This window comes from Grampus griseus (assembly GCF_964374135.1).
Source record: "Grampus griseus genome assembly, chromosome: 1".
NCBI classification, from domain to species: Eukaryota; Metazoa; Chordata; class Mammalia; order Artiodactyla; family Delphinidae; genus Grampus; species Grampus griseus.
Window position 1 is genome coordinate 5,806,818 of NC_139017.1, and position 18,857 is coordinate 5,825,674.

Sequence of the window (18,857 nt, forward strand, 5' to 3'; positions counted from 1 at the left end):
TCCGCACCCCTGTTGCTGCGCTCTCCTCTGCGGATCCGAAGCTTTCCCCCTCGGCCACCCACAGTCTCCGCCCCCGAAGGGGCTTCCTAGTGTGTGGAAACCTTTCCTCCTTCACAGCTCCCTCCCACTGGTGCAGGTCCCGTCCCTATTCTTTTTTCCTTGTTTTTTCTTTTCTCTTTTGCCCTTCCCAGGTACGTGGGGAGTTTCTTGCCTTTCATGAAGTCTGAGGTCTTCTGCCAGCGTTCAGTAGACAGTTGTTTTGTAGGAGTTGTTCCACATATTGTTGTTGTTCCACATGTAGATGTATTTCTGATGTATTTGTGGGGAGGAAGGTGATCTCCATGTCTTACTTCTCCACCATCTTGAAGGTCCCTCCGGGTTTTCTTAACAGTGTTCTCTTTGCTTTGTATAATCTCCACTTAGTTTTTGTCGTCCTTAAGGTCTCAGCTCATATGTTAAAGCCTTAATGGAACCTTTCTTAACAACTCAGTCAAGGGTCCTGACAGCTCTGCTGTATCATCCACAAGCAGTGGTTCTGCAGTGCACTAACCTTCTGTTATCTTAATCATCTGTCTTTATCAGAAATTAGACTTATTTTCTTTTTCTTATATAAAATAGATTATGGAATGATACTGAGTTTGTACTGTAAGTCTGGGATAAAATACTTGATTGAGGATGTAAAATATAAAACTGATTTTAAGTTCAGTCATATCTAAAGATGCTAATACTAAAGATTGCTTTATAGATTATTATTCCCTCTTATCCTAGCCTTGTTTTACACTTTGACACAAGTACTAAAACATGTATCAAAATGTTTTATAGGTTTACATTTCAGATGGTTAAAGACAGAATGTAGTAAAAGGATTGATGTTACATGAGTCTTTTCCTCTTCGCCTTACCTACGTGGAAGATATTGTACACAAATTTGTCACTCAGGAAAGACAACATAGCTCAGTCAAATTTCATCTTATTTGGGACATTCACCCGAGTTAATTAGTAACTAAATAAATCATTAGTCATTTTGGTACAGGAAGGATTTAGAACCTACAACTTAAATTAACAAATTGCTTTGAGGTAATTGGTTTCCTTTCTAATTATTCTCTCAAACAAAAACATGTCTAATTTCACAGTTTTATTAAAGAAAGCTTGTGTTATTTAATCTCTACACAGTTGTGGGTAGGGGAAAAGAAACTTTGTTATATTCCTGGTGTTCCCTCTTAAGAGTATAGATAGCCTTGGTCAAGTGTTGGACTCTTTTCTCCCTGAGATGCTGCCTCGGAAGAGAAAGGAGTTGGACTAGATCAGTTGTTCTCAATCCAGTGTGCTATAGTACCCTGGGTGTCCCAGAACTTTCCCAGCAGGGTTATTGAAGTTATATCATTCTATGACATTCATAATTGCTAAGAATGAGGATAAATTCTATTAGGATGATGTATGTTAAATGAAATTTTGAACTGAATGAGTCTCATGATGAGTAAAAAGTAAAGGAAATGCCATATTTATTGTATAGGTTTGACCTTAAAAATGCTATTGTTTTGCTTAGTGAATTTCTTTTGGATGCCAAAAAATAAAAAATCAAAGATTTTTTTGAATGGTAGTACCTTAATTGCAATATTAATCCCTAGCTTAATCTCTTTGAGTATATATAATCTGATATGGGAAAGCTGGTACAAATTTTTAAAAAATTGAAGCCATTGGAGTAAAATGTGCTTTAGGTAAATGTTAATGCAAACCACGTTTCCAGTAAATTTCTTTAGTTTAGAATGTGTGATTGACCTCCTGAAACTGCTCTTTGAACAGATATTATTTATCAGGAAAACAGTTGTAATTTCCAGTGAAAACGAAAAATAATTATTTACCTAGGAGACAATTCTACATAGATACTGATATATTTGGCATTAACTTAGAAGCAGTAAATACACCATCAATTAGTCGAATGCTCAAATGAGCCAGTCAGATACTTCTCACGAGTATTCTGACTCACATATAGAAATATTTTATATTACAGAGTTTTCTGAAATATTAGCTTTCATAGAGTCTATGAAATGGTTATAGGTTCACCTCACTGTCTGTTAGGGGAGAGTTTTCAATTGCTTTTAAGCAGAGATTAAGTGTTATGAATGTAAAAGTGTTATCAGTATGACAGAGCTTTTCTGTCAATGAACATGATAACAATATTACATTTTAAAAATTGGATTCAAGTAAATTATTACATAAAAGTAAGAGTCACTTTCTCTATGGGAGTAATTCCCACTCCTTACAATATAAAGTAACATGTGAGGGTCTATGTTTTCTTTTATTTCTAATGGCTAATTAAATTTGGATCATTTCAGGTAGAATAAAATAAGCCTTGTTTTGTGCCTTAGTTGATTTCCAGAAACTGTTGACTAGTGACTAAATATTTGGGATTGGTCTTGTTATGTGACAGTAACTAGAAAGACATTCCTGTGGGAACACGTTAAATGAGTATAAATCAGCCTAAATTAGCTGATATTTATTTGGCACTGTTACATATTTCATATGTACAGAAACATATGAATTAGTGTTTATCTTACTAGCTTCCTGATAGTAAAATAGAAATGCATTGTAAATCAAATATTTTCTGAAAAGATTCTGGATGTATACATATTTTTATAAACCTATCTTACATATATAATGGGAATTAATGGTGTGTAAAACTAATATTTTATTGGTTATATACTTCACTTTTGAGAACTGAATAAGATAATTTTTAAAAAATCAAGCAAAAAAAAAAAAGTATATTGCAGAGAGGCAAGAGCTCAAACCTAGAAGAAACTTTAGGACTGAATGTAGTAGCCATTATTTCCTCTGCTCACAGATGGAACTTCACTTGGGTGATTTGCATGGGCAGTGTCTTAAAGGTGATTTGTCAGCCTGGAGACTGAGAGTCTAGTGTAAATGTTACTGCTTGGAGCAGTAGTAACCACTCAGAGTATCAGCAGACTTTATTAATGAGCTCGACACTATTTGATTTGATCACATCATTCATTCTCTTGCTTAAAATTCTTCATTCGTGTCTTTGGAGTCTTCAGTATAGTATAAATTCTTTGGTGTTGTATAGAAAGCAATTTACAATTTTTCCTGTCTTACATCACCGACTTTATCTTCCCTTATTTGTCTTAGTCTGAAGGCTATACTGTAGGCAATTGCACTATAGCAATGCTTTTCACAGTTGAGGTTTTTATGCAAGATTCCATTTTATCTTCTTTGCAACCAGTAGAAGTTACTTTGAACTGTTCGTGACTTGATTGTGAAGCTTTTCCTATCAAGAATACCTTTTATTTTCTCTTTTAAAGTAAACTTATGGTTAGAAATAAAAAGTGTAAATCAAGAGGAAAGAAGAATAGGTATCATACTTTTTGTTTGTTTTTGAAATTTAAGCCTTAAAAATGAGGAAAAAATGAAATATGATCCTTAGAGCTATTGACTTTATTCTGTTATTCTATTACTAGAAATGGAGCAAAAATATATTTGAAGGAATCTCTGATATCACAGTAGGACTCAGAAAGCCAGCGTAAGTCACTGACTTTAATATTTCCAATATTTTAATATTAAATATTATTTAATATTTCCCAGTATTAAAGTCAGAAAAATTTACATGAAGAATAATTTACATGTACATGGGGGTTATGAGAATGCATTGGGCATGTGAGACACACATACACACACCCCATATGTGCATTCACACTCTTTTTATGTCTTCATTCTCTTCTATAACATTTCATTAAATGATGTGTTTTCTCAGCAGTCAGTGCTCAGCCTTTTTATTTTTATTTTTCTTCTAGGAATGTATCATATATTTTAGTTATATTTTCTGTAATCCCATAAATATCACATACATACCACAGGACAGCATGGTATACGTGTGTCCAGACAAGTTAAAATCTAGGGATGGTTAATAAGTGTGTGAAGGATTCTCATCAGGGACTCATTATCAGGTATCAACAGATTAAAGCATCAATATCTGTGTCAGAATTTTTACAAATTAACATAAAGGGAATTAAAAATAGTTTTCTAGACATATAGTTGTCAAGAAAGTGTGGTTTGGTTATTTCTGCCCCTGCATAACTGGACTATAAGAATTTGGTGAGCACAGCAGCCTAACCCTTCAAGGAAGTTGTGCCTTAGGTCTAGAGACCCTTTCAAACCTGTTCCTACTTAGAGCATTTTGTCATCTGATCCCACAGACCATTAGCAGAAACTGCCCTCAGTACGTTTTCAGGTTTTCTTTGGTATGATCATTTCTTTCAATGTATTTGTTGTTATGCACAGAAAGACAAGAGAACAGGAAGCTCTTGGATCTTGCAGAACAGGGATTCGTGAGTGTTTTATGTGGCAGAATTCAGTCTATGACTTGCTCTCATCGTGTCATGATTGGCAGCAAGGTTGTTAGGGAGAGATTCTGACACCACAACTTTTCCTCTTTTCATTGGAGGTTACAAGTGTGCGACAGAAAGAACCTAATAATTGTGACCAAATTGTCTTGGGCCAGTTTCTATGGTTTTAATTATGTCCTTTATAGTTAGCCGTTTCTGTGCCATTTCCTCTTAGATTCCTCAAACAAAACATGTTCAAAAGCAAACTTATGCTATTTCTTCCCCCAAATTGTCCGTAACTCTGAAATAGCAGGTACTGTCCATTTTTGGACAATCCCAAAGAATGGAGTCATTCGTCACACCTCCTGTTCTGTTACACAGTACATGATAAAACAAATCCCATACACTTTACCTCCAATATATCCTGGAAATCTTCCCACTTCTGTCCCTCTCAGTCTCACCTCACTCATCTAAACTGTCATAACCTTTTTATGGCAACAGCCCTATAACTGGTTTTCCTGTTGTCCACTCTGGTTCCCTTCCAAACCATTCATCTCGTGTCCACCGCAGTGAGCACTGGGAAATGTAAATACAATTGTGTCACCACTTGCTTAATGCTTGTTAAAGATTTTCCATGTGTTGTGGGATGAATACAAAACTCCTTAATAAGTTCTAAATTTCCTGCACCATCGGGATTTCCCCCCCATCTTTTCTTTCTCAAGCAGAAACTCTGCTTTTCTTTTTTTCCCCCTGATTCCTCTTTCAGATTAACCCCCCCTCCTTCCTAAAATGCTCTGTCTTCTCTGCAGACTAAGGTCAGACTCACCTTTTTATGTAAGCATCACTTTTTTATTGAATCCTGACTCTCCTGAGTAGGTTGGATTCCATTATTACAGGAAATCATAGCACTAGAGGGCTCTCCTTTGTTATTTGTATATATTTACATTAGTCATCATTTTCTCTCTCTTCCACTGCACTCTAACTCCCATTGAGGAAGTAGTCTTGCAAGTTTTTCTATACCATTTTCTCCCCCAGGACCTGGTACTGAGACAAACAGTAACACTCACTAAATAGGAGAACAAATAAATGTAAAAACTTTTCAAATGCTTATGATCTACAACACAGTGGAAATGAAATTACAAGCCCTTTATTCAAGCTTCAGGAGAGAAAAATCCTAAAAGTTTTCCAGAAAGCAAGGAGTAGTAAGTAAAAAATGCTTTCACTTATTACAAGAATATAAGATAAGTATCACGTCTTTATTTACTGTCTTATCCATGTTATTTTGTTTTAAAAATATGAACATAATTTTAATAGCTTTCTGCTAGTGATACAGTTCCCCATTTTTTCCAGTAAGGGCTTAATCTCTGAATTTTGGAGTCTCCTAAAGTGAGATTTTCAAGAACATCATCCTGATTTTACTTGATTCTTGCCTATACCATGCTATTTATTACCTTTAACCATGATGATTTTGTCTCCTTGTTTTCACCTAGTTTAATCTGTTTAATCATCTTTCTTATCCCACTGCCTTGTTTCTTTATTTGCCTACTTCCTTCACAGTTTATAGTAGAAAATACATTTTACATCGACACACAGTACCCATTCTTTTAATAAATAATTATGGATGAGTATGAATACATGCTCAACATATAACCTGAGGAACATAGAAAAAAAACACTACATGATTATAAATTCCGTCTTTCCTACCATGAGCAAAAAATCCTACTTCCATCTGTGTGCAATACACTAGTAATGGCCTATAGGCTGATGAGCCTATGAGTAATTTACATAGACTATCGAGTAGATGCTTTTATTTTGTTTAGGTCATTATTGATGAAAAGAGAGGAAATGTAATAAACTGAAATTTAATGTAATTTTGTGAAAATAAATGTATTCTGTAGGACTGGCAAGGGACAATGTGGAATCTCTTTAATTGAAATATTTAATATAAGAAAGAACACTTACCATTTTGTTATGGTTAGTGTAGCGTATAGCCTTACATAATTTCCTTCTTTCACTAAGTGAGTGAAAGAGAAACAAAGTAGATTTTAAAATATATAAATTAAGATGTTAGCGTTTCTCAATGGAGGAGTATTTAGTGAAAGTGAGACTTAAGAAATAAATACTTTACATTAGCCTTATTTTTTCCTAAGTTTAACTAGAAATTAAATGTGTGGTATACTATATATCATCGCTTTATATATTTAGTGTAAAATGGAGCCTAATCCTTTTTTAATTAATGTGATTATGATTTTTGCATGTGTTTGAATACTTTTGAAAAAATTATCCTAAGATTTAACACTATTTCAGTTAACAAAAAAGGAGAATTTATAAATTTTTTAATGAGATAAAATTTGGAGTCTTCTTTTTCATATAACATGCTCAATTTGGCGATCCACATCTAAATAATTACAGTGCTTATGAAAAAATTTGTCCTATTCTCTTAGCTTCTTTGTGAGCAGGAAGAAAGAGAGGACTCTTCTATGTATATCCAGCACTCAGTACAGCTGCTGTGGGCCTGTATTTATAAACTGTCCTTTGTCATATGTGCTCAAAGTTCAGTTTTGTAGGAAGTCGGTAAAGACCAAGGAATTATGAGCGAGGCATATTGATTTTTGTGGATCTATGGAAGGAATGGTAGGTCATTCCAAAATGCATATTTATGGCTTTTTAAGTAGTATTAAATAAATTGAGATTAAGGGTAGAGATGGAACACCTTTAAAATGTTGCATTTAAAATTATATCTTTTGATCTCAATTAAAAAGACAAAAAACAAAACAAAGCAAAAAACTCCAGGGACTGAATGTTTCATTGTTAAACTTCTTCAAGGAACAGTAAATCCAGGGTGGTGTAATTCAGGACATGGACAAAGGTACAAAGTTACCCAAATCATTTAATGATTAAGCTAAACAGTTATTCTAAAATACTCAGAGCACAAATTATGGGCTGATGTTCTCATATTTTAGTTCATAAAATGCTCCTACTTCAAGATACTCTATCAAAAGTAAGAACTTTGGCAGATATGTTTGGTTAATCCTATGAAAAGTATTCTATTCTCAGAGATTCATGATCAACATTAACTCATTAAAGGGATCTGAAAAATCCTTTGCTAAATAAAATATACTTAACTCAGAGTTGCCAGATGTATTTGACTGTAGACCCCTATGTCTGGTCAGCAAACTGGCTTTTCAGGGAACATGGGTTGGGATATAAAACTGTAACCCGAGATCACTTTAAAAAGATAGATATAAAAATCCTATAGTAATAAATTGCCAAACTCAAATCAAAAGTGCATTTACATTAAGGACAAAAGCAAACAAAACAAAATGCCAAACAAGCAAAAGGGTATATACTAAATATTATTACCTCATGGATAGAAAGAGGTGGAATGATATTAATTCTTATTTATATCTTTGTTATTTGTCTTGTAATAACAAGTGCATATTACTGTTTTTTGGAATTGAAAATATTAGAACTGTAAAAAAATTACCATCAGGTAAGATTTACCCAAGGAGTGTAGGTATGGCTTCTCATAGGTATATATTAATAAACTACTTTATTGCAATGAATTGGACATAATATTTTACAGGAATGATAAATTCAACATATCCCAAAATTAAATAATTTATATCCCTCTCCATCTGCAGAATTTTTCCTACTGTTTCTTTTCTTATGCTGATATTATCTGTTGCCTTTATTCCTTGATATCTATAGGTCATATTGAAAAACAACAAATATTGGTTGAAAACCAAGCAAAACATTGTATCGTTCATGAGCTGTGTTTGTTCATATGGTTCTAGTCATATAGTCAGTCTTTGTCCTTATTGATCGTGGAAGTATTGGATGATATGAAATCTCGAGGGCATTTCTCTGTTTTTGGTGCATGTTGGTGGTAATCAAGTTCTGAGTTGGTATTTAAAGACATATTTGACTAGTTGGCATTTCATCCTCCAATCTGCATAGTTTAAATGCATGTCCACTTGATTTAAAAAAAAAACAAAAAACTTTCCAAAGTGCTTGCTATAAAATTCCTCAATGGTTTTTTATTCTGTGACAATGATCTTTAAAATAGACATTGTCACAAGTGAGTATTCATATAAAACTAAATTGCATTAAGGCAGAAATGGCTATGTGAAAGATTTTTGAAATTCCAGTTTAAGCCCAGTATTGTGAATACTGACTACAATTATGAAAAAAATATAAATATGTGAATGGCAGGAATACTCTATGGCAGGAATACTCTGCTTCTCAAAATGCATAGAATTTCAAAAACTAGGTATATTTAATCTTCATAAGATAGAAAATTCATAAGTTATATAAAATTAAATACATATTTAAATGATACCCTTGAGTATGAGTTAATATGTTAAATAATATAAAAAGAGAAAATTGTACTGTTTTTTTCAAAATATTATGATTTTAACATTTAAATCTTAAAATATTACCATATAATGATATGCTTAGTAGCTACCTGTCAGTGAATTTTAAAAATAGATACATATATAATATACATATGTACAGTCTTTTATATAATCACAATAGGAATTCTTTCATTTAAGCAATCTCAGGGATAAGTAGTCCTTTTTTAAAAATTAGTATTCCTTTTTAGAACAAGTCACTAGCCTGATATTGACATTTTGGCCCAGAAATAACACCGAACTTTTTTTTTTTTTTCCCTTACTGCATTACCAAGAATTAGTTGTCCCTTTCTGTAAATGACGACAGTGAACCCTCCAAAGGTCAACTAATATCAGCATGACCATCTTTCTAAATAGTTAAAGATTATAGGTTTACCTTGCAAATTGCCTAACTCTTGTTTTTGTTTTTTTTTTTTTTTTTTTTTGCGGTACGCGGGCCTCTCACTGTTGTGGCCTCTCCCGTTGCGGAGCACAGGCTCTGGACGCGCAGGCTCAGCGGCCATGGCTCACGGGCCCAGCCGCTCAGCGGCATGTGGGATCCTCCCGGACCAGGGCACGAACCCATGTCCCCTGCATCGGCAGACGGACTCTCAACCACTGCGCCACCAGGGAAGCCCCTAACTTTTCTTTTTAGAGCCTACCACACTTGCCCATGTTTCCACTTCCCCTAGCAGTTAAGAGTTACAGGGCGGAGAAAAGATTGGACACGATTACAGATATTCATTAATCCATGAGTGGTTTTCTGCTGCTAACAACTCTTAGCTAATCCACAGTAAAGAGAACAGACAGGCTATTTTCTCATTGCCAGTTTCTTCCTCCACAGTCCCTGACTCTCTTGCATTTAGCTTTTTGTCAAGTGGAGAGGGCTTTTTAACACTTATGTGGAGATATTGGATCCTTATATTTGACTCATTTTTGTGTTTCTTTTTCTTTTATGCTGGGGCTGTCATATAAATAACAAAATTACTAATGAATTCATTGAAGGTTCTTAGGTGTCAGGCATTTCACTGAGCATTAGGCCGCTTAATTCTCATAATAACCAAATGAAGAAGTTAACATGATTACGTTTACTTTTCAGTTGAGGAGCATGATGTTTAAAAAGCTTAAGTAGTTTCCCTAAGTTAGTATTAATCAAGTTATGAATTAAATGTTTGATTATTAATTTATGGTGTTATTGCTAGTAGTAATTAGTGTTATAAAGTTGAGGTCAGAATCATTCACTTTAGATTTTAGAAACTGTTTTTGTGTAGACTAAGATGTCATGTATCTGCATCTCTAACATACAGTGCAGTGCCTGGCACTAGTAAGCCATCAATAAGTGTATTTGTATGAATAAACATGACTTACCTTTATGATACTAGTTCACCCTTTTTCCATTTTAAACATTTGATTAAAATATTATAGCACTTACTGGTTTTATAGAAATCGTTTTTAAATTTAAAATTGATAGGTATTTTTACAGTAGAGAAATTATAAGAAAAATATATTCATTTGCAACTTTTCATTTCAAAGTCACTCACTACAAATGAATCTGAGTAACTTGTATGCAAATTAAAGAAACAAAAAGGCAAATAGAACATGGTGTGATATTGGTCTATTTTTATATCTTAGATTGTAGTAAATTATTTAATTTCAAATGTTTAGGCAGGGGATACGTGATAATAAACAAAAATTTGGTTACAATTAGGTATCCGTTAAAATTAAGCATTTAAGTGAGCTTTTTTTCTTAAATATTATGGCCCAGTCACAAAACAACATTAAATTTGATTACTAGGAAATTTGAAGGTAACAGAGTGTTTACTAATATCCACCAGCTATGATTATTTATTTTTTAATTCTATATTATTAAATCCTACTGCTACTTTCATTTCAGGATATAACTTGAATAGTTTACCTTGGACTTTGACTGACTGAACAGATGTATCTCTTTTATAAGAAGGCAAAATAGGATATTTTGATTATGAATGTGCTGTATTTGAGCACATTCTTGGATTTAGTTTATCAGAAAATCTGTGCCATCATTAAAATCACTTCTGGGTACAGAGACAAAATAATAATTAACTGAACTTCATCAATTATGATCAGGGAGAAGCGGCAGTTTTCATTTAATAATGGCTCGAAAGACATCTGTGAATGAAATAAGATAACAATCTATATTAAAATGGATTATAATCACTGAATAGCTTCAAATCCTTATGCAGCACATTGTAGCATTCACAGTGCTAGGAAAAATAGCTAACGTATAAATGAAATATTAATGTTTATGCATAGTAAAATAAAATGGTATTTCAATGCTAAAACTGTCTTAGCCTCAAGAATTATATAATAAAGTAACAGTAAACTATCTGTGTATCTCTCTCTCCTGAAAGTGCACTTTTTACGTTCCTTCATAAAAGTAGCTGAATTATTGTTTAGAAAGATAATTTATATGAACAATATTAAAGTATTTTTATTTGAATGATTGACATAGAAGAGTAATATAAGTTTTCATATTTCTTTAAAACATTCCTAATTGTGTCACCTATAACCAAAATGGTATGTAATAAGTTGGCAGATATTCTTAACATTCTCCACGTGTTGCATGTAGATGCTCTATAACTAGTATCAGAAAGTGATGCTGTGTCCATATAATGTGATCAGAGTAGTCTGGTCTCTGCCTTTTTATTAAGCTTCCCCATGTGTTAGTATTTACTTTTGTAAAATAAAAACATGCAACAAGTAATTTTCAAAATACTTTTAAAATCTAATTTTTATAATTCTAGAGGAGGTTTGAAAGACTTTTTTGTTTAAATAATGTGAAGATCCTATCTTAGAATTTGATGTTAGTGCAAATTCTGCAGAATTCCCTTCTAAAGTGTTTCTACCCTTCGAGTAATGTGATTCTTTACAAGAGAACATAAGGGAAATAGTTGCAGAAGTTCATGTGAAAGTGAATCCCAACAACGAAGTCAAGATCATAAAGTTATTGTAGGCAAATCTCTCTCTAATGTTGGAGAGTAATTTGTTTCTTCCATAAAACATAAGCTGGATACTTTTGTTATTATGATAGCTATGTAACTAACCTGATTGACTGAACTTAGTATTAATGTATGCAAGATTCACTCACTAACATGAACGGGATTTTGGGTAAAATTTTGATTAGTAAATCGTGAAATATAATCAGTTTAATTCAGTAATTCAAACTGTTTTTAAATATGTTAGTGACAAAGTTTAGAATGTTAACAAGACTAAATAAATACAAGTTTTATATTTGAATATTAAATTTGATTTTATAAAAAGACAAATTTTTAGTTATACAATTTGCTCGCCTATTACCCAAGCAGAATGGGTTTCAATAAGTAAGTCAATGCATTTTAAATTTCCAAATTTTGTATTTATCATATTAAGTAATGCTAACTAAACAAATGATGGGGTTACAAAAGCGAATTACTAAGGAAAATAAAACCTAATTTACTTGTTTATAAGTACTCGAATATTTCAAAAGGTGGTGGGAAAGTCATTTGCCTGTTTTGACAAAGAAGTATTTAGCCTTGCCTCTTAGTTGTATTAGATTCCACCATTAAGACAGTGGTGAGATAAACATTTTTGTGTGCTCTTTCTTTAATGAAATGTATTTAGTTTATATCTATCTAAACAGGCTAAATAGCTAGGTGATTTAAATGTGGGCAACAGAGATCTGTGTATTTTACATTCAGACCCTCATTCATTCAGGAAATATTAATGCACATCATTATGTTCTTGGCAGTAATATAGGTGCTCAGGCAACATAGATGAAGACACCATGTGACTCTGTCCTAATAGACTCCATTCTTATAGAGGTTTATGGATAATGGGCCTCAAATCCAGCAAATGACTAAAACTATTATATATTTTTTTAATTAAGCAGTATAAGAAAGACTTGGAGTATATATGATGGTCAGGATAGAAGTAAAGACTTGAAGGATGTGAGGAGATAGCCATGACAATATCTCGGCAATAGGGTCCAGCCAGAGAGAGCAGTCCATGACAGGACCCTGAGTCCGGACCATGCCTGTCATGTTGGTCAGAAAGCAAGAATGCCAGTGTAGCTGGGGCAGAGCAAACCACAGGGAGGAACGTAGAAAATTAGTCCAAAAGGCATAGGGAAGGGTCGGATAGAGGAGCACGCTGGAGACAAATGAAAGATTGTTAGCTTTTAGTCTAAGCGAAAGAGAGAGCCCTCTCAGGGCTTTAAGCAGAGGAATAGCATGGCTTGACTCATGTTGTCATAGGGCAGCTCTGGCTGACGGGTCGACTATAAGCTGTTGGAAAAAGGGTGGGGATGCTTACTGCAGTGGAGGGAAAAAAAACTGATGGCAGGGATCATTGTGGTGGCAGTATAAATGGTGAGTAGTGATTGTGGAGTCTGGTTATATTTTGAAGTTAGAAGCAGTGGAGTTTGCTAAAAGATTGGATATGGGTTGTTATAAAAAAAGAAAAAAAAAAGTCCAGGATGATTCCAGGATTTTGGTTCAAGAAAGCTCTCTTTGCCACCATCCAATGATGAAGAGTTTGAGAGGAAGTTTAGGATTCCATTTGGACATGTTAACTTTGAGATGTCTATTGGAAATAAAGGGAAGGCATTGAGAGAAGCTGGTTGACGCTTGACTGCAGTGAGGCTGAGGGACTAGAGGACAGTGAATTCGGGGTGATCTCGGAAGATGAGTTCAGAGAAGAGCCAGGTGTTTGGGATTTTATTCTGAATGTGGCATTGAGAGTTAGAAACAGAGAGGGAACAAGATTTGATCTATAATTTAAAAGGATTATTGTGTTCTCAGGCTAGATATTTAAGTATCCTCTGCATCATTTTCTCTTGGGGAGAAGGAACAAAAGTCATTTATTTATTACAAAAATATTTATTGACTTAGAAGATCAATGTTTTAAAAACTGTAGGGACATTGTTGCTCATGAACCTAAGCAGTGGCCCATTTAATGAGCCCCTAAGAGAAACCAGCAGACGAGCCTATTCAAAATCAGAGGAAAACTCTAAAAGTAATTCAGTGTATTCATCTTTATTAGTCTTTTTTTAAAAAGTTGATTTTGCTTTTGTATAATTATACCAAATATGCAACAACTGTTTCATTTTCTTATCATTTTAGGGGTCTTCATTTTCATATCAATTTAGAGAGCATTAAGGTATACCAAGTCCTTCAAGTGTAAGTGTAATATTAACAAATAAGTGAAAGGCTCACATGATTTTCCCAGGTCAAGTAAATGGAATGTTGCATAAGGATTATAAAAAAATGCTTGTAAGTATAGATTTAACTACAACCATATCAAGGAAATTAAATACCTTGCAATATGGTTTATTCAGCAAAATTTATTAAGATTTACATAGGTTGTGATAGGTATTATCATGTATACAGTTTGGTAGATTGAAAAGCATAGCCATAATATTTTGTGGCTCCTCTCATGAAGACATGGAGTCTGTTTCCACACTCCTTCAATCTGGGAGGATCTTGTGACTTTGGCAAATAGAATGGGCTGATCAAAGCTAGGTCTTCAGAGGGCTTGCAGCTGCCATGCCAAAAAGGAAACTGGTTGAGTTGATCGGAGGCTGAGAGGTCTCATGGAGAGAAACTAGGCGCCACAGCCAACAATGAAACCTGACCATAGACCCCAGTGGTGGGAGCATCCTGAGCCTTCCATTCAGCCAGACTTCTAGCTGAACACAGCTGCAGGTGTGAGCCCAAGAAAACCAGAGGAGCTTCCCACCGAACCATGTGAGATGATAAATTGTTACTTTTTTAAACCAATAAGTTTGGGGGAGTTTGTTTTGCAGTAATATAAAACTGAAACATGCATGAACTATTTTTTGGAGTTTGTATATATTATTTGAGCAGGGTTTAATTAAGTGTTATTTTGTTCATTTAGCAGTTAGCTACTGGATAGCTGCTATGCACTTTGTTCTAAGTGTTGTAGGAAAATTATAAAGTATAAATACTGTCATCGAGGTTGATAATAGTTGAGTAGGGTTGATAAATATTTAACACTAAATATATATATATATATATACATATTTGTAAAAGTGTAGCTATCTAAGACATGAACTCATATATACTTTAGAAATTCATCAGAAACACTGTAGCTTGGGATACAAAGAAGTCTTCATGAGGGAGGTCATATCTGAGCTAGGGTTTCAAAAAATGGGAATTCTTGTAGGTATTGGAGAAAGAGGATTTTCAATTGAAAGAAACAGATTGGGCAAAAAGTATACATTGGGCCATGGGTTATATATATTATGATAAGCAAACAGTCCAAATAACATGTAAAAGGGAGATAAGTGAGACAAACGAAGAAAAAACAGGTTAGATCCAGGTTTTGGATTCTAGTTAATTCTTTTTTCTTACAAAGCTTTGCAAAGATTTATCAAATGATTATTAATTATCTGCTACTTTTTCACCTTATTTTCCACCTTATTTCTCTTTACTAGAGGCACCTTATTTTATTTCATTTTCATTTATTTTCTTTATTTATTTTTGGCTGGGTTGGCTCTTTGTTGCTGCGTGTGGGCTTTCTCTCATTGCGGTGAGCAGGGCCACTCTATGTTGCCGTGGGTGGGCTTCTCATTGCGGTGGCTTCTTTTGTTGCGGAGCATGGGCTCTAGGCGCGCGGGCTTCAGTAGTTGTGGCACGTGGGCTCAGAAGTTGTGGCTCGCGGGCTTAATTGCTCTGCGGCATGTGGGATCTTCCCAGACCAGGGCTTGAACCCATGTCCCCTGCATTGGCAGGCGGATTCTTAACCACTGCGCCACCAGGGAAGCCCTTGGATTCTAGTTAATTCTATATGCACCACGTATCTATTGCTGAATAACAAGCCACTGCCAAACCCCAAACTTTGTAGTTTCTCACAGTTGTGTGATGGGTGACTGGGGCAGTTTTTCTGCTGTTCTCACCTGTGATTACTCTTTTGGCTTCAGTCACGTGACGGCCTCACAGGTGCTGGTGAGTCTAAGACGGCGTCTTTCTGCTGTGCAGCTGTTTGTGCTGGCTGGCAGCTGGGACATGCTGTTTTTTCTCCGCATGGCCCCTCATCCTCCAGTTGACTATATGGGGCTGCTGCACAGCACCATGAGTGAGAACAAGAACTTCAGTGTCCTCTAAGGTCTAGGCTTATGCAACTCACACAGCATCACTTCCACAATACTCTATTGGTCAAAACAAGTCAATAGGCTAGCTTAAATTCAAGGTCAAGGAGAGACACACTGTACACCTTAGTGGGAAGTACAGCAATATCATGTTGCAAAGGAGAATGAACATAAGAATTGATTTATTGGCAGCTATTATAATAGTACGTCACACCACAAATTAGAAAGTGTTCTCGGGCTTCCCTGGTGGCGCAGCGGTTGAGAGTCCGCCTGCCGATGGAGGGGACGCGGGTTCGTGCCCCGGTCCGGGAAGATCCCACATGCTGCGGAGCGGCTGGGCCCGTGAGCCATGGCCGCTGAGCCTGTGCGTCCGGAGCCTGTGCGTCCGGAGCCTGTGCTCCGCAACGGGAGAGGCCACAGCAGTGAGAGGCCCGCATACCGCAAAAAAACAAACAAACAAACAAAAAAAAAGAAAGTGTTCTTCAACAGTGAGAATCTAGTTGCTTTTTTGAACCTGAGATTGATATATCCAAGCTGTGTTTAAAGAATATGAATATGGCCTTTATGAGTGGGTCGCATTAAAAGAAGGACAAACTGAAGACCAGGAAGCAGAGCAGGAGATTTTTTCTGGTAGTTCTGGTCACGGTAACACATGTCTCAATTAGGAAATGTACATTTTATCTATAAACAGAGATTTGCTTTTAATGTGTAGTGATGCAAAATATAGTAAGCCCTTCAGTAACATTTGAATTCTTAAAAATATATAAATTATATTTTTCCTCATTCTATTTCCTACTGAAGTATAAAAGTGATGCAAAGTTGTTTACCTTCTCAAATATAAATTATTTTAAATAAAGTAAAAAACATATTCCACAGAAAGGTCTATTGTTATCAAACAGCTGTTCTCTTTGGTTGTATGAAGGCTCCATCTGAATAGTCTTAGAATTAACTTGGCTGGTATATTGCATAGAGGCAGCTGAGAAAATAAACTGACATGAGTCAACTATTATGACCTGGCAGCTTACACAAAATTTCTGAACATAGAACCAGTGAAATTTTGCTGAAATGTTCTGGAGACCTGGAGTTAAGAAAACAGAAAAATAACAGAACAGTTCCTGCCTCAGAAGCAAAATGATGACACGAACCCTACTGTTTCTCTTCTGTCCCTTGGTTTATCTACCTGTGTGCCTACCCATCTTCCTAACTATCCAGTGGCTTATATACTCTGCCTTAAAAAGATTTAAGATAATTGAATATTTATGATATGTAACTTAGACAAATACATAGATATCTTAAAAGGCTGGAAAAGGAATTTCTGTAGTTTAAACATTGAATAGCACATCTTCTTTTTCATCACCCCATTCCTACCATCAGTCCCAAGCAACCATTAATATGCTTTCTGTGTCTTTTCTGGACATTTCATATAAACAGAATCATACAATATGTAGTCCGTCCTTTACATCGGGCTTCTTTCACTCTTTTTTTGGCTTGTTCATATTTTAACATGCGTCAGTACTACATTCCTTTTTATTGCTGATTTTTTATGTTGCAAGTCTCATTTCCCTCCAACATTGCACATATATGCATGTTTCATAGCCTTACTTTTTTTTTTCTTTTAAGCTAGTAGCAGTGCTATTTCTAATGCTATTTTAGGAATTCTACTTTGGGAACATCTTATAACAATTTCTATGCTGTTCCCTGACTTTCATATCATCAATAGCTTTGTACAGATAATCGATCTACTTAGAGACTCATTTTTAGAGGCACCTTGCAATGGTTAACTCCTCAAGCCTTTCCTGTATACAGTTGTCCCTCTGTATCCACAAGTTCCACATTTGTGGATTCAACCAATCACAGATTGAAAATATTTGGGAAAAATTTCCAGAAAGTTCCAAAGAACAAAACTTGAATTTGCCGCACACAAGCAACTATTTACATAGACTTTGCAACTTATTTATAGCTATTTTTATAGCATTTACATTGTATTAGGTACTATAAGTAATCTAGAGATGATTTAAAGTATACAGAAGGATGTGTATAGGTTATATGCAAATATCAATACTATGCCATTTTATATAAGGGACTTGAGCATCTGTGGATTTTGGTATCTGTGGGGATCCTGGAACGAGACCCCAGGGGATACTGAAGGATGACTGTGTATGGAACACACACACACAGAATATATACACGTATATCTATACCACATGTATATACTGAAAAATGTCTCTCTGTTAAAAAAAAAAAAAGACTACTGACTATTGCTATTTTCTTTTGAATTTTATTTTATTTACTTTTTTTATACAGCAGGTTCTTATTAGTTATCTATTTTAAACATGTTAGTGTATATATGTCAATCCCAATCTCCCAATTCATCCCACCACCACCCCCTGACAATTGCTATTTTGATGGGGAAGAGATCTAGTGAATTCTGGTGTCTGTGTTTCCTCGACACGCATTCAAAATGTTTGTGTAGGTCACCCATGAAATTCAGTCTATTTATTTTACATGCTATTCAAATATACTTTGTGATACTTTGGCTACAATTTTTGGCTACTAATGAAAATAAGACTATATCTGTTTGATGTAGGAAAAAAAGCTTAAAAATTATATTTCCTCAACCAAAATACTGTTCCATGTAAGTTCCTAACTACTAAGTGGGTTTATGAAATGCACTTTGGTTTTCAAGAGAGTCATGATGAGAAGCAGTGTGCCTAATTTGAAAGTTTTAATTGTAATACACATGTGTTTCTTTAGCATTTGTGGAATCCAACATCTGGAACGAATAGGAAAGAAGCTGAATCTCTTTGACTCCCTTTATTTCTGCATTGTGACGTTTTCTACTGTGGGCTTTGGGGATGTCACTCCAGAAACATGGTCGTCCAAGCTTTTCGTTGTTGCCATGATCTGTGTTGCTCTCGTGGTTCTCCCCATACAGGTAAACACAACCATGTTAAATTTTATAGGAACCTGCAAAGTCTTATGAAATCAAATCTTCCACAT

The 18,857-nt window shown here is 34.9% G+C and overlaps 1 protein-coding gene across 2 annotated transcripts in view; it reads left to right on the forward strand.

Moving 5' to 3' along the window:
• The window catches only part of KCNT2 (potassium sodium-activated channel subfamily T member 2), a 369,346-nt gene that overhangs the window by 170,900 nt on the left and 179,589 nt on the right, over positions 1–18,857 (forward strand). For both annotated transcript variants that reach the window (XM_082654683.1, XM_082654684.1), the window contains exon 9: positions 18,612–18,792. In XM_082654683.1, coding sequence (XP_082510809.1) covers positions 18,612–18,792 — 181 coding nt within the window. The remainder of the gene's footprint in view (positions 1–18,611; positions 18,793–18,857) is intronic.